This window comes from Leucoraja erinacea, chromosome 43 (assembly GCF_028641065.1).
Source record: "Leucoraja erinacea ecotype New England chromosome 43, Leri_hhj_1, whole genome shotgun sequence".
Lineage (NCBI taxonomy): Eukaryota > Metazoa > Chordata > Chondrichthyes > Rajiformes > Rajidae > Leucoraja > Leucoraja erinaceus.
Window position 1 is genome coordinate 139,362 of NC_073419.1, and position 22,546 is coordinate 161,907.

The window sequence follows — 22,546 nt, forward strand, 5'->3', positions numbered from 1 at the left end:
GGAGTGGACTCGGTGGGCCGAAGGGCCTGTTTCTGCGCTGTATCTCTAAACTAAACAGTTCCAGAGACAAAGTCCAATGTCTAAAATGAGGTAAAGGACACAGGATGGCAAACTGGGATGGATGTTCAAACTTTATGAAACCTAGAACAATGTGAAGAGCCCTGGCATTTTTCTTTTCTGCATTTATTTCTATAAAGTTGTATAAATATTAATTGCTATCGGAAGAACAGCCTGAAGAAGGGTCTCGACCTGAAACATCACCCATTCCTTCTCTCCAGAAATGCTGCCTGTCACGCTGAGTTACTCCAGGGTTATAATAATAATAACTTTATTTGTTAAGCACCTTAAAAACAACCAAAGCTGACCAAAGTGCTGTACAGAAAAAAGAAAACAAGCAAGACATCATAAAACAGGCAGAACAACAGAACATACAACTAACACGAGGCGCATAAATTACATACAAAAATCCAAACAATAAATTAAAAAACATAAAACACAAGTACAAACAACGCAGCAAAACCAAGCAAAATAAAGAAACCAGAGCAATTCGACACCTCAGGTCTACAAAGTATGGAGAATAGATGTCTTCAGGAAAGATTTAAAAACAGCTAGAGAAGGGGCCTGTTTAACGTGGAGGCAATATTCCACAATTTGACACAAAGGCACGGTTGGCTTCCGCTGTCTTTGGCTCAATCAGGAGCAGCTGATCATCTGACCTGAGAGAGCGGGAGGGTGAATAAGGGTGAAGAAGCTCAGATAGGTAGGACGGGGCAAGACCACTTAGGGATTTAAAAGTAAATAAAATAATTTTAAAACGAATATGGGTCTTAACTTTATTTACCCGGATGTGTACAAAATCATGAGATTGGGGAAATGCACAGAGTCTTTAACCCAGCGTAGGGGAATCGAGAACCAGAGGACATAGGTTTAAAGTAAGGATGGAAAGATTTAACAGGAACCTGATGGGTAACATTTTGACACAAAAGTTGGCGGGTGCATGGAACGAGCTGCTGGAGGAGGTAGTTGAGGCTGGTACTATAATAACTTTTAGAATGTTCAGGAGGTACATGGATAGGATAGGTTTAGGGGGATATGGGTCAAACGCAGGCAGGTGGGACTAGTGGAGATGGGGCGTGTAAGTCGGGCGTCATATGTTCACTCTATATGTTTGCTCGTGAAGTTAGCCCTAAAAGTGATCTTCGGGAACTGAAGTGGAGGGAAGTGCTAGTCTAGGCTTAATGAATGGCAAGGGCATTATTCCCGTGCCCGTCATTTTGTTAATGGATTTGTTCTGTTTTCTGATATCAATCCTACCAACAAACCAAACAACTCAACACAATTATTGTTCATTTGAACTGATTCATAATTACCAAAGATGTGTGTGCCGACCCTAAGTGTCACCTATCAATGTTCTCCATGGATGCTGCCTGACCCCGCTGAGTTATGCCAGCACTTACCCCAGCTGTATGAACATTGACTTCTCCAATTTCAGGTAGTCCCTGCTTTCTCCCTCCTTCCCCTCCCCTTCCCAGCTCCCCCACAGCCCACTGTCTCCCCCTCTTCCTTTCTTCTTCCCGCCCCCCCCCACCCCCACACCCCCACATCAGTCTCGACCCGAAACGCCACCTATTCCTTCGCTCCATTGATGCTGCCTCGCCCGCTGAGTTTCTCCAACATTTTTGTCTACCTTTGATGTTTCCAGCATCTGCAGTTCTTTCTTAAACATATACTCCAACACTTTGTGTCTTTTCAAAGATAATTACTCTCTATTTCTAAATTCTTACTTGAAACTTTTGAGATACAGTGTGGAAACTGGCTCTTCGGCCCATCGAGCCTGCACGGACCAGCGATCACCCCGTACACTAGCACTATCCTACACACTAGGGATAATTTAGAATTTTACCGAAGCCACATCCCGAGGTCAGGATTGAACCTGCGTCTCTGGCGCTGTAAGGCAGCAGCTCTACCACTGCACCACCGTGCCGCCCCACTTTGAGGCACTGCAGGGCTTTATAAACAAAAGCATGACTCTTGCCAATTCCCATCATAAATCTTTCATAAAAATAGTAACATGAGTATAGGCAGGATGTCTGGTAACTCAACAACTTGTTTAGTTTCATCTTAACCTGGAGACGACTTGATGTTTTAATTTGTTAAAATGAATGCTTCCTGTCACGGAGCCACAGCAGAGAAATAGGTCCTTCGGCCCATCTCGCCCATGCTGACCAAGGTGCCTTATCTATGCTGGTCTCGGTGGCCAACATTTGCCACATATCCCTCTGAATCTTTCCTATCCATGTACTTGTCCAAGAGTATTTTAAATGTGTTATAGCACCTGCCTGAACTACAAACTTGTCTTAGTTTAGTTGTAAGATACAGCATGGAAACATGCCCTTTGGCCCACCGAGTCCACACCGACCATCGATCACCCGTTCCCACTGGTTCGATGTTATCCCACTTTCTCATCCACTCCCGACACACTAGGGGCAATTTACTCACAAGATTCAGATTCAGATTCAGACTCAATTTTACTTGTCATTGTCAGTGTACAGTACAGAGACAACAAATGCATTTAGCATCTCCCTGGAAGAGCGACATAGCAAATGATTTGAATAAATAATAATAAGTGTCCGGGGGGGGGGTGGTGATTGGCAGTCACCGAGGTACGTTGTTGAGTAGAGTGACAGCCGCCGGAAAGAAGCTGTTCCTCGACCTGCTGGTTTGGCAACGGAGAGACCTGTAGCGCCTCCCGGATGGTAGGAGGGTAAACAGTCCATGGTTGGGGTGAGAGCAGCCCTTGGCGATGCTGAGTGCCCTCCGCAGACAGCGCTTGCTTTGGACAGACTCAATGAAGGGGAGCGTGGAACCGATGATGCGTTGGGCAATTTTCACCACCCTCTGCAATGCCTTCCGCACGTCTTTGGGATGTTGGTGGATGTGGTCACAGGGAGAACGTGCAAACTCTGCAGGGGTGCTCCGGTTTCATCCCACGCTCCAAAGATGCGCAGATTTGTAGGTTAATTAGCTGGCATATATATATATTTTTTATTAATTGTCCCTAGTGTGCAGGATAGTGGTTGTGTACAGGAGATCGCTGGATGGCGTGGACTTGGTGGGCCGAAGGGCCTGTTTCCACGCTGTATCTCTAAAACTAAAAGCTCAGCTGCAACTATAATCTTCTTCAGTTTGCTGCCTCCTCGATGAACCTTGGTTCTTGTAGGCAGCAGCTGATTGCTATTGAGTTCCATCTCGCTGGTTAATGTCCTTTGAAAAGAGAATATGACACTTTTAATAAGTCTTGGCCTGCATGTGACTTCAGCATCTTGCCTTGGCATAGTGAAAGCAGTTGTCTTACAAAGAGATCAGTTTAATGCCCAGTCCTCAATGTTAGAAGCTGTGGGGAAGGGAGACAGTGTCAGCAACCGTGGTACATTTCTGCAGCACATTTTTTAATGTAATTATAATACAGTTACACTCGGGTCTGGATGAAGAGTTTGGAAACGTACATCATCCAAATGAATTGTAAACATTAGAACCCTGATACATTAGGAATGCTGTCCTGTCATTCCTGGGTGACAATTACATCTGTGTGGGGGATTGGGATTATCCATGATGATCACCATAGATTCTTGATTAGTACTGGTGTCGAGGGTTATGGGGCGAAAGCAGGTGAATGGGGTTGGGAGAGAGATGGATCAGCCATGATTGAATGGCGGAGTAGACTTGATGGGCCGAATGGCCTAAGACTGCTCCTATCACTTATGACCTTATGGTTGTCTGACCCAACATTGCCTTAAAAAAGCCATGTATTCTCCACTTTTAGTTGTCCTATTATGGCGGTGGTCTTTATAATTTTGCTGGCAACTGAATATCTTGCTCAGGTAATCAGCAAGTCAAGTAAAGTCTTCACGGAGACGCAAGGAACTGCAGGTGCTGGAATCTTGAGAAAATATATCGCCGTTGTTTGGCGATATATTGTTTAAATATATCATCGTCGTCCTGAAGAAGGGTTCCGACCTGTGCCCCAGTGAGACCACACCTGGAGTATTGTGCGCAGTTTTGGTCCCCTAATTTGAGGAAGGACATTCTTGCTATTGAGGGAGTGCAAGGTTAATTCCCGGGATGGCGGGACTCATATGCTGAGAGAATGGAGCGGCTGGGCTTGTACACTCTTGAGTTTAGGATGAGAGGGAATCTTATTGAAACGTATAAGATTATTAAGGTAGACAAAAGTGCTGGAGAAACTCAGCGGGTGAGGCAGCATCTATGGAGCGAAGGAAATAGGCAACCTTTCGGGCCGAAACCCTTCTTCAGACTTTGGACACGCTAGAGGCAGGAAACATTTTCCCGATGTTGGGGAGTCCAGAACCAAAAATAAAAATGCCCCCACATATCTTTAGCTTTTGCCACACTCACCTTCAAGCTGTCCTCTAGTATTTGATTTTTCTGACTTGGGGAGGCAAAAAGTTTACGCTACTCTAAGCAAGAGGCTATGTTCATTTACCTACGTTCCTACCATGTACCTATGTTCATCCAGAACCTTGAGCCACAGTTTAAGAATAAGGAGTAAGCCATTTAGAACGGAGACGAGGAAACACTTTTTCTCACAGAGAGTGGTGAGTCTGTGAAATTCTCTGCCTCAGAGAGCGGTGGAGGCAGGTTCTCTGGATACTTTCAAGAGAGAGCTAGATAGGGCTCTTACAAATAGCGGAGTCAGGGGATATGGGGAGAAGGCAGGAACGGGGTACTGATTGGGGATGATCAGCCATGATCACATTGAATGGAGGTGCTGGCTCGAAGGGCCGAATGGGATATTCCTGCACCTATGGTCTATTGTCTACCTGATTTCCCTCGTGATTTTGTACACCTCTATAGATCACCCCTCATCTTCCTGCGTTCCAAGGAATAGACTCCTAGCCTGCTCAAACTCTCCCTATAGCTCAGGCCCTCGAGTCCTGGCAACATCCTCGTAAATCTTCTCTGCTCCCTTTACAGATAGAAAGGCAGCCAGCATTTCCTTCCCTGGAGTTTGCTAATGAATGTTTTACCATAATATTACTACATTACCGTCCCCTCAAAGCAACCTGAAGAAACTTTGTTCCCTTGAGGGCACCATTGGAACAATGAGTGACTTAGCCAAGTCATCTGTGTTATACAATGAATCTCTCCCTCTGTGTTTGGTGTTCCTTGTTTTGTCTCAGAGTCACAGAGCCATATAGTAGTGGAAACAAGCCCCTCGTCCCAACTTGCCCACAACAGCCGACATGTCCCAGCTACACTTGTCCCACCTGCCCACATTTGGTCCGTATCCATCCAAACCTGTCCCATCCATGTACCTGTCCAACTTTCTTAAGCTATTAAAGTATTAAAATAAGTTTCTAACCTTGTGTTTTATTCTTTTCTTTCATGGCTTGCTTCGTCATCGGCAACAGAGAAGACGAGAATTCAGTAAGGATTTAAACGTTCAGTTCTTCGTCTGTCGTATGTCTTTTAGACCTGTTCAGTTAATTGCAACTTAATCCTACAGTGGGAATAGAGGAAGGAATCAGTCAAATTTAATCCAGTCAATTTGTCTGCCTTTCATCTGCCTCATCCTTTTTTTTAAGTTCCTCCAACCCTCCTGCCCTCTTATTGTTGGGATGTTTTTATTGTCTGCTGCATGAAATCATTTATGTTACCATTTGTTCAAATTCTCTACCATCTCCTAAATTCCCATTGCTGATTCCTGAGATTTACCCTTGAGGGTGACCAACAGTAAACTGGCCAATTCTGACGCACGCACGCGCGCACACACGCGCACACACACACACACACACACACACACACACTGACACACACACACGCACGCACACACGCACGCACGCACACACACACACACGCACGCACACACACACTGACACGCCCGCGCGCACACACACACACACACAGAGACACACACATGCACACTCACACGCACTCACATGCACGTACACACTGACACACACGCGCACACACACACACACACACAACACACACACACACACACACACACACACACACACACACACACACACTGACACGCACTCACACACACACACGCACACACACACACACACACACACACACACACACACACACACACACACACACACACACACACACACACACACACAGACACACACACAGACACACACACACGCACACACACGCACACACACACACACACACACACACACACACACACACACACACACACAGACACACACACACACACACACACACAGACACACACACACACACACACACACACACACACACACACACACTCACACACACACACACACACACACACACACACACACACACACACACACACACACACACACACACACACACACACACACACACACACACACACACACACACACACACACACACACACACACACTGACACACACGCACACACACACACACACACACACACACACACACACACACACACACACACACACACACAGACACACACACAAACACACACACACACACACACACACACACACACACACACACACACACACACACACACAGAAAGAATGCTTCTTTTAGTTTTGTAGATACAGCACGGAAACATGCCCACCAATTCATGCTGACCATCGATCACCTTGAAGCAGGGTCTCGACCCGAAAGGTCGCCGGCTTCTCTTCTCCATCGATGCTGCCTCTCCCGCTGAGTTTCCCCAGCATTTTTCGTCCACTGATCATAGATCACCCGCTCGCACTAGTTCAACGTTATCCCTCTTTCTCATCCACTCCTTACGCACTAGGGCCAATGAATCTACAAACCTGCACATCTGTGGGTTGGGGGAGGAAACCCTTGCGGTTAACGTGCAGACTCCACACGCAGACTGCACCTGAGATTAGGATGGAACACAAATTTAGTTTTGGGATACAGCGTGGAAACAGGCCCGTCTGCCCACTGAGTCCGCACCGACTAGCAATCCCCACGCATTAACACTACTACCCAAGCCAACCAACCTACAAACCTGTACGCCTTTGGTGTGTGGAAGGACACCGGAAATCACGGAAAAAACCCCCACGGGTCACGGGAAGAACGTACAAACTCTGTGCAGACAAGCACCATCGTCAGGATCGAACCCGGGTCAATAGACAATAGATGCAGAAGTAGGCCATTTGACACTTCGAGCCAGCACCGCCATTCAATGTGATCGTGGAAGATCATCCACAATCAGTACCCCGTTCCTGCCTTCGCACCATATCCCCTGACTCCGCTATCTTACAGAGGCCAATCTTGCTCTCTCTTGAAAGTATCCAGAGAATCGGCCTCCACTGCCTTCTGAAGCAGAGAATTCCACACTCACAACTCTCTGTGAGAAAAAGTCTCCGTTCTAAATGGCTTACCCCTTATTCTTAAACTGTGGCCCCTGGTTCTGGACTCCCCCAACATCGGGAACATGTTTCCTGACTCTAGCGTGTCCAAGCCCTTAATCACCTTATATGTTTGAATAAGATACCCTCTCATCCTTCTAAACTCCAGAATATACAAGCCCAGCCGCTCCATTCTATCAACATCTGACTGTCCCGCCATCCCGAGAATTAACCTTGTAAACCTACGCTGCACTCCCGCAAAAGCAAGAATGTCCTTCCTCAAATTAGGGGACCAAAACTGCACACAATACTCCAGGTGTGGTCTCACTAGGTCTCGGGTCTGAACCCTTCTTCAGAACGACGATGGGCGATTTGGAGTTGTGAGGCAGCACCTCTACCGTTGCACCACAGTGCACCCTGGAGTTCTCTTAATGCATGTTGAATTGGGAAGGCTGCACTGCTCAGAAGAAGGACGAGGTGTTGTCGTCTGAGCTCAGGAAGGACGTAGCCGTGCGGGAGGCCACTGGCAGGGCAGGGTTGTTGTGGAAGTGAGATGGAGAATCAGAGTGGAGAGCTCTAGCAAACCCGGGGACAAGTCTTGTGGATGGATCACGTGCACACAGCAAAACAACACTGCAAACTGCTATTGATTTCTCCAATGCAGAGAAGACCACACTGTGCGCCCTGAATGCAGTATGCTAGATTAGAAGTCAAGAGATTTCATAAATTCTACTCTCAGAATGAGGCCATTCAGCCCATCAAGTCTACTCCGTCATTCAATCATTGCTGGTCTATCTTTCCTTCTCAACCCCATTCTCCTGCCTCTACCACATAACCCCTGACATCCTCTTTGCCTTAAAAATATCTATTGACTTGACTTCTACAGCCGTCTGTGGCAATGAATTCCACAGATTCATCACCCTCTGGCTACAGAAATTCCTCCTCATCTCCGTTCTGAAGGTTTATCTTTTTATCCTGAGGCTTCCGCCTCTGGTCCTAGACTCTCCCACTAGTGGAAACTTCTTCTCCACATACACTGTACCCAGGCCTTTCATTTTTCAGTGAGGTACCCACTCATCCTTCCATGTTGCTGCTTCACCCGAAAGGCCTATTTGTTGTTGCATCTCCTGCAGTTGCATGGGCAGAGGGGCTTATTACCACACTGTATCTCTAAACAAAACCAAAACATCAGACAATACTTTACATTAATACAATCCAGTCAAGCTCAAATACAATAGGTAGAGCGAAGGGGAAGATACAGAGTGCAGAATATAGTTCTCAGCATTGTAGCGCACCAGTTCCACAGACAAAGTCCAATGTCCGCAATGAGGCAGATAATTGACAAACTACAGTGGTGTTCTTGATATTTGGAAGTTTTAGAGATGGCGCGTCATCGAGTGATACAGCGTAGAAACAGGCCCTTCGGCCCAACTTGCCCACACCGGCCAACATTATGGTCTCCAAATCTGAGGAAGGACATTATTGCCATAGAGGGAGTGCAGAGAAGGTTCACCAGACTGATTCCTGGGATGTCAGGACTGTCTTATGAAGAAGGACTGGATAGACTTGATTTATACTCTCTAGAATTTAGGAGATTGAGAGGGGATCGTATAGAAACTTAAAAAATTCTTAAGGGGTTGGACAGGCTAGATGCAGGAAGATTGTTCCCGATGTTGGGGAAGTCCAGGACAAGGGGTCACAGCTTAAGGATAAAGGGGAAATCCTTTAAAACTGAGATGAGAAGAACTTTTTTCACACAGAGAGTGGTGAATCTCTGGAACTCTCTGCCACAGAGGGTAGTCGAGGCCAGTTCATTGGCTATATTTAAGAGGGAGTTAGATGTGGCCATTGTGGCTAAGGGGATCAGAGGGTATGGAGAGAAGGCAGGTACGGGATACTGAGTTGGATGATCAGCCATGATCATATTTAATGGCGGTGCAGGCTCGAAGGGCCGAAAGGCCTACTCCTGCACCTAATTTCTATGTTTCTATGTCCCAGCTACACAAGTCCCACCTGCCTGTGTTTGGTCCGTATCCCTCCAAACCTGTCCTATCCAAGTCAAGTCAGGTTTATTCATCACATACACATACGAGATGTGCAGTGAAATGAAAAGTGACAATGCTCGCCAATTGTGCAAAAAATAAACAAACAAACTACAAACAGAATGGAACAGATTCACATATTCACATACGACATATTTGTGGGAGGGAGGGCAGAAAACAGAAAAAAAACAGCAATTTTAAAAAGACAGTACACAACAGTAAATTGATACAGTAAAGTTAGTCCCTGGAGAGATAGGAGTTTACAGTCCTAATGGCCTCTGGGAAGAAATTCCTTCTCATCCTCTCCGTTTTCACAGCATGGCAACGGAGGCGTTTGCCTGACCGTAGCAGCTGGAACAGTCCGTTGCTGGGGTGGAAGGGATCTCCCATGTTGGCTCTGGAGTTGCACCTTCTCAACCTGTCTAACTATTTCTTAAACATTGGGCTAGTCCCAGCCTCAACGACCTCCTCTGGCAGCTCGTTCCATACACCCACCACTCTTTCTGTGTGTAAAACTTGCCCCTGAGATTCCTATTAAATCTTTTCCACCTTAATCCTATGTCCTCTGCTCCTCGATTCCCCTACTCTGGGCAAGGGACTCTGTGCATCTACCCAACCTATTCCTCTCAGAGACCCACACCATCCTGACCACATGGTCATTTCACCGTTGCCATCGGGAAGAAGGTACAGGAGCCTGAAAACTGTAACGTCCAGGTTCAGGAACAGCTTCTTCCCTACAACCATCAGGCTATTAAACACGACAACCTCAAATAAGCTCTGAACTACAATAGACATTATTATTATTATTACACTATTTTTTAAAATATGTGTGTGTGTGTGTGTGTATATATATATATGTGTGTGTATATATGTATATGTGTGTGTATATATGTGTGTGTATGTGTGTGTGTGTGTGTGTGTATATATATATAAATGTGTGTGTGTATATATATGTGTGTATATATGCGTGTGTGTGTGTGTGTGTGTATATATATGTATGTGTGTGTGTGTGTGTGTGTGTGTGTATATGCGTGTGTGTGTGTGTGTGTGTGTGTGTATATGTGTGTGTGTGTGTGTGTGTGTGTATATGTGTGTGAGTGTGTGTGTGTGTATATATATATGTATGTATAGGCTGATATAAGTGTGGAACATATTTTCAAAGATTACATAAAATCTTTGATCAATTGTTGCTTTTAAGTTTCATTTTGATAGATTTCCAATAATTAGAGACTTTAAGGTTTCTTAAGAACCATTTATAATGGTTACAGATTGAGGTTTATTATTGTCACGTGTACCGAGGTACAATGAAAAGCTTAGTTTGCATGCTACACGATCAGGTCAGATAATACTACACATAAATATAATCGTCAACTCCAGTACAATAGGTAGAGCAAAGGGGAAGATACAGAGCGCAGAATATAGTTCTCAGCATTGTAGCGCACCAGTTCCACAGACAAAGTCCAATGTCCGCAATGGGGTAGAGGTGAATGGGACAGCACCCTAGCTTATGGAAGGGCCGTTCAGAAGCCTGATAGCAGAGGGGAAGAAGCTGTTCTTGAGTCTGGTGGTGTGTGCTATCAAGCTTCTGTACCCTGTGCCGGACGGATATGACAGTCTGTGTTGTCTAACTTTAGCTCTTTTCTTTGTTTCTTTTAAAATCTTTTTATTAGCTTTTTTTCAAAAACAAAAACAACAAAAAAACAAAAAAGAATAGTGATGAACCTAACAATGATATTGATACATAGGGATCAGGATTACATTAATAACAGGTATAACCTAAATATGATTCCAGTGTCAAAATACACATTGAATATAGACCTCCCCCGGTCTCTATATAAATATAGTTAAATGTTTAAAAGAAAACTTGTATATAAAAAAAGCAAAATGATAAAAGGAAAATAAAAGAAAAAAGGAAAAAACCAAACCGCCTAACTTTAGTTCTAATGTTAAAAATGGTTGCTTTGATTTGCATTTAATTGAGAGATTTGTTTGTACTAATATGAACTTTGCAAAAACCGTACCTAAAGCTTCTCCAATCCCATTCCAGGTCAAATCGGACAATCTATCCCTATTGAGTGCACTCAAGGCCCAAGCATCGAAAGGTTGCAGTCGCTTTCTCCCGAAGGGCACCAAGGCCAAGGTCAACCTTGAGGACCAGGGGCGTCAGAAGGTGTCTTTCACCTTCAACGTGACAAAGACTTTGCGCAATAGGTTCCAAAGTGCCATTGGGTCCGAGTTGGACGAGGTCAAGACTTCACCTCCGTCATTGCCCCCGCTGTCCATGAGAGGGAGCCAGGATAGTAAAAGTGATTCGGACTCTGCCGACGTTCCGGAGACTGCAAAATCGCCGTCGCCCAAGTCGAAGGTGGAATGGAGCAAGGTGCACTTCAAGAAGAAGCATCTGAACGATGCAGCCAAACCTCTGAGCGTCTCGGACAGGGAGCAGTGCAGCTCATCAGTGGAGGAACCAATGGACACGTCCATCAAGACATTGTGTTCAGGAGGAACCGAAACTATGATAAAGGCAGCTGATGAAACAAAACCATCCATTCAGAATCTCGGCACGGCCCACCTTGGGAAAGGAGAGAACGAGGAGGAGTTCAGGAATGCCTCCTCGTCTTCTGGAAATGAGGAACCGACGAAAGTTGTTCAGGCAGAGGAGGTTGTGCAAGCAGTCTCGGCCGACTCTGACTCTGAGGTGGATTTGCTGAGGAAGTCGCCTAGTTTGAAGTCGCACGAGGCGAAGAATGCTGAATCGGGTCGAGAGGTTAAGAAACATCCAGTGGCTTCCAGAACCGACGAGGTGGAAAAGGTGCCTTCCCATTCCAAGTCCGAGCGAGACCGGAGAAGCAGTGGCCGCTCCAAGTCTGATCGAGATACAAGGAGGACTTCATCCCACTCAAAGTATGGAAGAGAAGAGAGGCTGACTTCGTCTCGATCTCGCTCCGACAGAGATTCAAGGGCACCTCCTTCCTACTCCAAGTCAGACTGGTCGAGGAGCTCGCACCATTCCGAGAAGGACAGACATCGCCGCGGTTCCCCTCACTCGGAAAGGAGCAAATCTTCCCGAACCAAACTGTGCGCCGATTTAAGAGAAGCTTCCTCTTGTTCTGATTCTGAGGAAGATTCTAGAAGGTATCACCCGCGGTCAAATTACCTGAGAAGGACTTCATTGCGTTCTAAATCATACAGAGATTTGAGGAAATACCAGTCACGGCCAGATAGAGATGTGAGGGCAACATCATCCTGCTCTGAATCAGAGAGAGAGACCAGAAGGACTAAGTCTCATTCTAAAGTATCGAGGGTACCTGCGTCGTGTGTCGACTCGGAAAGCTCTAAAGTTAATTCTTCCGAACTAGAGCCAGATTCTAAAAAATTGTCCAAATCTGACTGTCATTCAAAAATCCCTTTGTGTCATTCAAAATCATCGGCTTCCTGTCATAAAGCTGAGGCGGCCCGAACCAACTTGTCTGATCTGGAATCGGACTGCAGGAAGCTCTCCAAATCCGAGGGCCACCTGAGGACTACTTCATCTCATTCCAAATCCCCAATCTCTTGCCATGAGGGTTCATTAAAGAAGGCCTCCCCAGGACCAGAGGTGGACTTGAAATGTTCCAAGCTCGACAGTAACTCCCAGGCAGCTCCATCTCATTCCCAGATTTCCACTTGTTGCGGCACAGGAGCTACTCCGGGCGATTCCCCGGAGCTGGAAGCCGATTCTCGGAGTCTCAAGCCAGATATTAATTTACGGACATCTCCGCATAATTCTAGATCTACCAATTGTCATCAAATGGAGGTGGTCAGAATGGACTTTTCCGAACCAGAGTTGGATTCGTGGGCCAACAGCACGTCGGAGAAGAACGTAATGGTGACGCGCTCTCGCGCTAAATCCAGTGCGTTTTGTGAGGCGGAGGTGGTTGCAATGGATTCTGCGGAGGCTGAACTGGACTCGTGGGCAAACAGTCGGTCAGATAAGAACTCAGTCATCACCCCGTCCCATTCGGAGTCGCATCCTTCTTTGGAAATTACGTTAACTAAAGTGGGCTCTTCTGATCCGGATACCGAGTTAGACCCTTGGGAATGCAGTCGGTCAGATCGGAAGGCGAGAATAAATGTGTCGAGTTCTCGACCGCATAAGATACGGACTTTGCCTCTATTTCCGTCTGACAGGGAATTAAGAAGGACTTTGTTCTCCGAGTCAAACGATGACTTTGGTGAAGTTGCTGAACTGCGCGAGTCGGGGACAACACAACATGTTCATCGATCAGACCATGTTTGTTCCTCACTTAACCACCAACCTAACAATTCCGTCAGCACTTCCCCATATCCCACGTCGGATTGCTCAAGGGCGTGTTGCCTCTTCAGACCCACTGTTGAAACGGCTAGTTCCAAACTAGACGGACTTCGGGCAAAAGCTGCATCTTGCTCAGAGTCAGATGAAGAACATGAAGCTTTATCTCAGCGTGAGACTACTTTGATGGTCTCGTCTCGTGACTTAACAGATGACATGCCGTCCCCACCTCGTTTCATGGATAACACTTTGAAGACGCCGCCGTATTCCAGCCCAGATGAGGTCCAGTACTCGGCTCACCATAAAGTGGAGGAATTTCACCCTTCACACTACACCAAGAGGGAACAGATATTGGTCTACCCCAACCTGGGTGAGTTCACATCCGTCTCCCGCTCCAGCTTGGAAGAGACGGTGATCATCACAGCCGACCCCGAAGGTTGCACGAGAGACGTGAAACTCACGGGCAGAGAGCCAACGGAAAGCCGAGCGGTGGACAGTCAACACGTCAATGAAGGAGGTGGCTCTGAACTGAGGAATGATAAACTGTATTACAACACAAATAGCTTTAGCAGTTGCGTGAGTCTACAGAATGCCATGTCCAGCCACCAGAATTGGGATTCGGTCGAGAAAGTTAGACTCTACATGGATTTGGCGAGTCGCCTTAATTCCGAAGCTAAAGAGTCTGCAGCGGTGAAGATCGAGAGCCCGTCGTCAAATAACGGAGAGACCTCTTTCATTGCCAGACCGGACAGTTCCGTGAAGGTCGAGCCAGAGCCATCCATGGACATCTCCGAAGACGAGGAAGGGACGGAAGACGATTTAATTGTGGAGATGGTGACTGAAGGTCCGCCGCCTTTGAGCCCGGCCGACCTTACCAGCTCGAATGAAGTGGAACGCAATTCCCAGAGTTATAAGACCAAGTCCGACTGCGACAGTAGCTGCATGAAGGTCGAGTGCAACAGTGTGAGCTCCGGAAACGGAGAGTGTTCAGAGGATGCCAAGAGCAGCAGCGAACAGGAGAGCGAGGAGAGTGAAACCAGCTCGGATTCGGACGATGGCAGCGTCCCCAGGAACCGCTTGCAGTCTGTTGTGATCGTCCCGAAGAATTCCACCCTGACTTTGGAGGAGAGGGTCCTGATGTCCTCTCCGTCCTCGTCTACTCGAGTTAATCAGCAAGAGAAGAGGCATTTGGGCATGGAAGGCAGCAAGCCCAGCCAGGGACATCAGCCAAATGGTGTTGAACTTGGGAGTGTCCCGCAGGTACTGGACGGTGACCTTGGTCAGGGTGGCGACGTCGTTCATGGGATCCACTCCCCCTCATCATCACCACCGCCAGCACCGGAGGAGCAACCCCAAGCTTCCTCAAGCCAACTTTCACCGGTGAGCGAGAGCCACAAGAGCTGCAAGCAGCAGTTGTCGACGGACAAGGCCGACAGCACCAGCCAACCCGAGAGGTTCCCCCTCGTCCAAAACCAGCTCCCTCCCACAAGCGAGGGACTTGGCTCGGCGGAGTCGGCAAGCACGGCCGCCACGGCGGAGAGGCACCAGCAATCGGCCGGCGGCCACTTGCCTGGTTTAACGGCGGCACAGAACAGCGCCCAGCCGTTTCGTGCGGTGGAGATGGGTGCCGGAGAGAAGCCGGACAGCCGGCAGGCTGCCCCGTGGCCCCAAGAGCAGGCCCAGGAGCGGAGATCATATCGCAGCCCAGAGTACTTGAAACGCCTGGACTGGGACCCGGCTCAGGCTGAAGCTCCCAGCAGCAGTTGTCAGCAGCCAGACAGCAGCTACGGGTTGTACCGCAAGTACCGCTTCCAAACCGAGGAGGCGGACCTGCCAAACAGGAGCGAGAGCTGGCACGGCAACAGAGCAGCTTACTGGGACCCCAGGCTGAGCGCCAAATCGGTCATCTACAATAGCTACCAGTTGGTTCAAGACATCTCCGGCTCGGATGCTCAAGGTCAGGTCCAACCCGATTCCATGACGGACGACTTTGCCAGCTACAACAACTGGGAGACGGTCAACCGCGACCCGCGCTGCGTCCCCAAGGGCGTGAGCTCCCTGCAGGCCCACGAAATCACCAGCAACTCCAGCAAGGGGACCACCCTGGTGCTGAAGGCCAGCGACTCGACGGCGGAGAAGGAGTCCAGGGTCAAGGAGCTGGAGAAGAAGTCTGACGACGAGCAGCGGGAGGAGGAGTGCCACAAGCCCCAGGCGGAGGAGGTGGACACGGACCTGGAGTGCGACGCGGACACCCGGTACTTTGAGCAGGTCCACACCCATCCCCATCCACTGGTCACAACGCCCACCACAGAGTGGGCCACTCTCATCTGCAAGATGGAGACATTCAAAAGCTCTCAGTGGTGGAAGGAGCAGTCAAAGTTGGCGATGATGCCACCTTACTTCGAATTAATTGATGAAAACTTGTACCTGACGGAGAGGTGACTATTTGAGTGTTTTTAAAAAAAAATTAAACTGTAATTAAACCATGGATTTTAAATAGGAGTCGCTCCAAGTTTTCAACCGCCCGAGCAGTTGTGTGCAGTTTTGGTCCCCTAATTTGAGGAAGGGCACTCTTGCTATTGAGGGAGTCCAGCGTAGGTTTACAAGGTTAATTCCCGGGATGGCGGGACTGTCATATGCTGAGAGAATGGAGCAGCTGGGCTTGTACACTCTAGTTTAGAAGGATGAGAGGGAATCTCATTGAAACATATAAGATTCTTAAGGGTTTGGACATGCTAGAGGCAGGAAATGTGTTCCCGATGTTGGGGGAGTCCAGAACCAGGGGCCACAGTTTAAGAATAAGGGGTAAGCCATTTAGAACGGAGACGAGGAAACACTTTTTCTCACAGAGAGTGGTGGGTGTGGAATTCTGTGCCTCAGAGGGCGGTGGAGGCTGGTTCTCTGGGTACTTTCAAGAGAGAGCTAGATAGCGCTCTTAAAAATAGCGGAGTCAGGGGATATGGGGAGAAGGCAGGAACGGGGTACTGATTGGGGATGATCAGCCATGATCACATTGAATGGCGGTGCTGGCTCGAAGGGCCAAATGGCCTCCTCCTGCACCTATTGTCTATTGGGTCCCAACCCTTTTTTGTCCCGTTTACCCCTGGCAACTTTAATAGCACATAACAATTTTATTTCACTTATTTATGAACAACTAATGATGAACAGATATGCCAGAACCAAACACAGTCGAAAAAATATGTACAAATCCAGAATCAACAAATTTACCCCCTGGGTAGGTGAAACGTACCTGGTGGAGCAAGAGTATTGTGTTCGATACTTGAGCCAGCATTTTATTTACTGGTGGGCTTGCAGAAGATGCCGAGGAGATTTGCCAGAATAATGGCAGAACTGAGAGACCTCCGTTTTCGAGTCACAGAGAGAGAGTCGCAGAGTGATACAGCGTAGAAACAGGCCCTTCGGCCCAACTTGCCCACACCGGACAACATCTCCAAGCTACACTAGTCCCACCTGCCCGCGTTTGGCCCATATCCCTTTGTGGACCTGCCTGACTGTTTCTTCAACGTTGGGATAGTCCCAGCTTCAGCTACCTCCACTGGCAGCTTGTTCCATACACCCGCCCACCACCTTTTGGAAAAAGTTACCGCTCAGATTCCTATTAAATCTTTTCACCTTTAACCAGTGTCCTCTGGGAGGAGATTTATGGAGGTACTCGGAAAGCCTATGTCTACCAGAATGCTATCCAGATTAGGGGTTAGACACAAAATGCTGGAGCAACTCAGTGGGTCAGGCAGCATCTTTGGAGGAGAGGAATAGGTGATGTTTCGGGTCGAAGCCCTTCATCAGACAAAGAGTCAGGGAAGGGGACACTCAAGTTAGGGGGTATTTGTAACAAAAACAAAATAATAGACAATAGGTGCAGGCGTAGGCCATTCGGCCCTTCGAGCCAGCACCGCCATTCAGTGTGACCATGGCAGATCATCCCCAATCAGTACCCCGTTCCTGCCTTCTCCCTAATCCCCTGACTCCGCTATTTTTAAGAGCCCAATCTAGCTCTCTCTTGAAAGCATCCAGAGAGCCTGCCTCCACCGCCCTCTGAGGCAGAGAATTCCACAAAATTGGATTGTTTTCTCCGGAATGCCAGAGTTGAAGGTAGTCCTGATTAAAGTGTATAAAATGATGAGAGGTATAGATAGCGTAGACAGAACCTTTTTCCCAGGGTGGAAATGTCAAAGACACCAGGGCATAGCTTTAGAGTGAGAGGAGCACAATTTAGAGGAGATGAGCGGGGCAAGTTTTTTTTTTTTTTACTCTTTGAGAGTGATGAGTGCCTGGAACGTGTTGCCAGGGATGGTGGTAGAGGCAGATATGTTGGTGGCGTTTAAAAGTCTTTGGGAAAGGGACATGGATATGCAGGGAATATAAGGATATGGATCATGTGCAGGCCTAACTGGGCATGATTTTTGAAACTAACGTTGTGAGCCGAATGGCCTATTCCTGTGCTGTTCTATGTTTAGTTTAGAAATACAGCCCAAAACTGGCCCTACGGCCCACCGTGTCCGCACCGACCAGCGATCCCCGCACACCGACACTATCCTGCACACACCAAGGACAATTTACATTATACCAAGCCAATTAACCTACAAACCTGTAAATCTTTGGAGTGTGGGAGGAAACCAGAGCACTCGAAGAAAACCCACACGGTCACAAGGAGAATGTACAGACTCCATCCAGATAGCACCGTAGTCAGAATCGAAGACTGGTCTCTGGAGCTAGACTCTCCCACTAGTGGAAGCATCCTCTCCACATCCAGCTAGATCGGGCTCTTAAAGATAGCGGAATCAGGGGATATGGGGAGAAGGCAGGAACAGGGTACTGATTGGGGATGATCAGCCATGATCACATTGAATGGTGGTGCTGGCTCGAAGGGCCGAATGGCCTACTCCTGCACCTATTGTCTATTGTCACTATCCAAGCCTTTCACTTCGCTAAGTTTCCCTGTGGTCCTCCCCTCATCCCTCTAAGCTCCAGCGAGGTCAGGCCCAGTGCCGTCAAATGCTCATTATATATTAACCCACTCATTGCTGGTATCATTCTCGTAAACCTCCTCTGGACCCTCTCCAGCGCCAGCACATCCTTCCTCAGATATGGGGCCCAATTCTATTAATGAATATAACAAAGAGCCTTTAGTATTTTCTGCTTGCAGTAACAAAAAAAAAATGTTTTAGCTGTTACTAGACCAACTGGGACCCGTTGGGTCCCTGTCAAACGGGAGGCCTGGTCCCTAAACGCAACCCGTTCCCCAACGTAAGATTCCAGCACTCCCCTGCCTCCCTTCAGCAGTGGACTTAAAAAAAAATGTCCAATTGCACTTCGGACTTAAAAAAATATTCCAATTGCACTTCCCCTGCCTGCCGCAACAGTTCCAATTGCAATACCAATTCGCCCTCCCCCTCCTGTTGCTGTAACATCCCATTGGGGTGAAAAGTTCAGAGGGTTCCTGTCTTGCAACTTTGTATCGAAGTGTGTTGGAAGCTGGCAGGAAGGATTTTAACAGTAAAAAATCGTGCTAAATTTGGCTTTTTTAAAGCTTTAATCATCAATAACTTTTGAAATATAGCATGAAATCTGGTGAACCTGATTATGGCATGGTGGGCAATAATGTGTTCGAATATGTAAAAATTGAAGTGCTAGCGCGTAGTGTTTTGAGGAAGATACAAAACATACAGACAGACACACAAGATGAGACTTTTATAGGTAGATATAGATAAATAATTTTGTATTTGAACTTGTTGTGTCACGGAATGACTGCTAGGTGTCTAGACAAAATCCCTTATTTGGTTATAGCGAACAATCGGCAACAACGGACACAATTCTTCCCCATCCCCTGTGGTCCATTAGTGCGAGAATTTAGTTTAGGGATCACGGTCAAAATGGACCCCTGGAAGACAAGGATAGTTGACCTGTGTAGGAAAGATGATTTAAACCGAAGATAGACTCAAAAAGCTGGAGTAGCTCAGTTCTCGTCTCTGGAGAGAAAGAATGGGTGACATTTTGGGTCGGACCCTTCTTCAGACCTTCACCCATTCCTTTTCTCCAGAGATGCTGCCTGACCCGTTGAGTTACTCCGGCTTTTTATGTCTACAGGATAGATGACCTGTTTTTTTTTATCATGGATGCTGATTTTGTTATCCACTAATTTCTATCCTTATTTGCAATATTTGGCTTGCCCTGTTTCTCCACTCTTCAACACTGTTGTCACCATAATACCTGTCAAAAGACATGAAACCATTTGCTGACCTTTGCAGCGCATTGTGGACACAGCCCAGACCATCGCACAAACCAACCTCCCTTCCATTGACTCCATCTACACCTCACGCTGCCTCGACAAGGCCAGCAGCATCATCAAGGACCAGTCGCACCCTGGCCACTCCCTCTTCTCCCCTCTCCCATCAGGCAAAGGGTATAGAAATGTGCAAACGCACACCTCCAGATTCAGGGACAGTTTCTCAAGAAGGGTCTTGACCCAAAATGTCACCTATTCCTTTTCTGCAGCACTGTCTGACCTGCTGAGTTACTCAAGCTTTTTGTGTCTGTCTACAGTTTCTTCCGAGCTTTTGATCAGGCAACTGAATCACCCCACCACAACCAGAGAGCAGTCCTGAAATACTATCCATCTCATTGGTGACCCTCGGACTATCCTTGATCGCACTTTGCTGGCTTTAGCTTGCACTAAACGTTATTCCCTTATCATGTACATCATCTGCACCATCTGAACGCAGCACTGATAGTGACGTCGACTCGTACAACGTGGAAACAGGCCCTTCTGCCCAACTTGCTCACACCGACCTACATACCCCATCTACACGTCCCACCTGCCTCCTTTAGGCCCGTATTCCTCCAAATAAGGGGTAAGCCATTTAGAATGGAGACGAAGAAACACTTTTTCTCATAGAGAGCTGTGAGTCTGTGGAATTCTCTGCCTCAGAGGGGGGTGGAGGCAGGTTCTCTGGATACTTTCTCAAGAGATAGGGCTCTTAAAGATAGCGGAGTCAGGGGATATGGGGAGAAGGCAGGAACGGGGTACGGATTGGGGATGATCGGCCATGGATCACATTGAATGGCGGTGCTGGCTCGAAGGGCCAAATGGCCTCCTCCTGCACCTATTGTCTATTGTCTATAAACCTATCCTATCCTGAACTTCTATCCACCTCATTGGTGACCCTCGTACTATCTTGATTGGATTTTACTGGCTTTACCTTGCACTGAACGTTATTCCCTGATCATGTATCTGTACACTGTAATTGGCTGGATTGTAATCGTGTGTTGTCTTTCTGCTGACTGGTTAGCACGCAACAAAAGCTTTTCGCTGTACCTCGGTACACGTGACGATAATAAACTGAATGGACTGAAATTATCCACATTTACCTTTCCCTGGTCTCGAGCATCGTACTGTCAGTGTTTTGGATCTTCACACTGTTTGTTCAGAGAGGTTTTTACATAGAAACATAGAAAATACGTGCAGGACGAGGCCATTCAGCCCTTCGAGCCAGCACCGCCATTCATTGTGATCATGGCTGATCGTCCCCAATCAATAACCCGTGCCTGCTTTCTCCCCATACCCCTTGATTCCACTAGCCCCTAGAGCTCTATCTAACTCTCTCTTAAATCCATCCAGTGACTTGGCCTCCACTGCCCTCTGTGGCAGGGAATTCCACAATTTCACAACTCTCTGGGTTTTTAAGGGAAGTTGTATCCGAAGTTAGTTAGTTTGTTCTGTATTCTCTGCGTTAGGAATTAGTCCAATCAAGGTCTTTAAAATGATGGGGAAGTCCAGAACAGCGTGGAGTGAATGTAAAGTTCAACCCACAGATAATATTTGTTTAAAGACACAAGGAACTGCAGATGCCACCTACAAAAAAAAAGCACAAAGTGCTAGAGTGTTTCAGTGAGTCAGGCAGCATCTGTGGAGAACATGGATAGGTGACGTTTCAGGTCCATATATAACCATATAACCATATAACAATTACAGCCGAACAAATTTTTTTCCCCTTAGCCCACCTGCCTGCACTCATACCATAACCCTCCATTCCCTTCTCATCCATATGCCTATCCAATTTATTTTTAAATTATACCAATGAACCTGCCTCCACCACTTCCACTGGGAGCTCATTCCACACAGCTACCACTCTCTGCGTAAATAAGTTCCCCCTCATATTACCCCTAAACTTCTGTCCATTAATTCTGAAGTCATGTCCTCTTGTTTGAATCTTCCCTATTCTCAAAGGGAAAAGCTTGTCCACATCAACTCTGTCCATCCCTCTCATCATTTTAAAGACCTCTATCAGGTCCCCCCTTAACCTTCTGCGCTCCAGAGAATAAAGACCTAACTTATTCAACCTATCTCTGTCGAGACCAATCTTCAGGCGTTTCTCAAACCCAAAACGTCGCCAATCCATGTTCTCCAGAGATGCTGCCTGACTCACAGAGTTTTGTGTCTTTTTTTTGGGCAATATTTGTTTACTCTCTTTTTCTATCAGAGTTCTTTCTAGTGTAGTTTATTGTCACGTGTACCGAGGTACAGCGAAAAGCTTTCTTTGTTGTGTGCTATCCAGTCAACAGAAAGACTATACATGATTACATTGAAGCCAGCCGCTGTATACAGATACAGGATAAAGGGAACAACGTTTAGTACAAGGTAAAGTTGGGGCGGCCGGTGGCACAGCGCTGGAGACCCGGGTTCGATCCTGACTACGGGTGCTGTCTGTACGGAGTTTGTGCGTTCTCCCTCTGACCTGTGTGGGTTTTCTCCGGGTGCTCCGGTTTCCTCCCACACTCCAAAGACGTACAGGTTTGTCGGTTAATTGGTTGGTGTAAATGTAAAATTG

General features: G+C 47.2%; 1 protein-coding gene across 3 annotated transcripts in view; it reads left to right on the forward strand.

Moving 5' to 3' along the window:
- setd2 (SET domain containing 2, histone lysine methyltransferase) overlaps window positions 1–22,546 on the forward strand; it is a 125,492-nt gene that overhangs the window by 32,991 nt on the left and 69,955 nt on the right. For all 3 annotated transcript variants that reach the window (XM_055664695.1, XM_055664696.1, XM_055664697.1), the window contains exons 3-4: window positions 5,433–5,448; window positions 11,454–16,135. In XM_055664695.1, coding sequence (XP_055520670.1) covers window positions 5,433–5,448; window positions 11,454–16,135 — 4,698 coding nt within the window. The remainder of the gene's footprint in view (window positions 1–5,432; window positions 5,449–11,453; window positions 16,136–22,546) is intronic.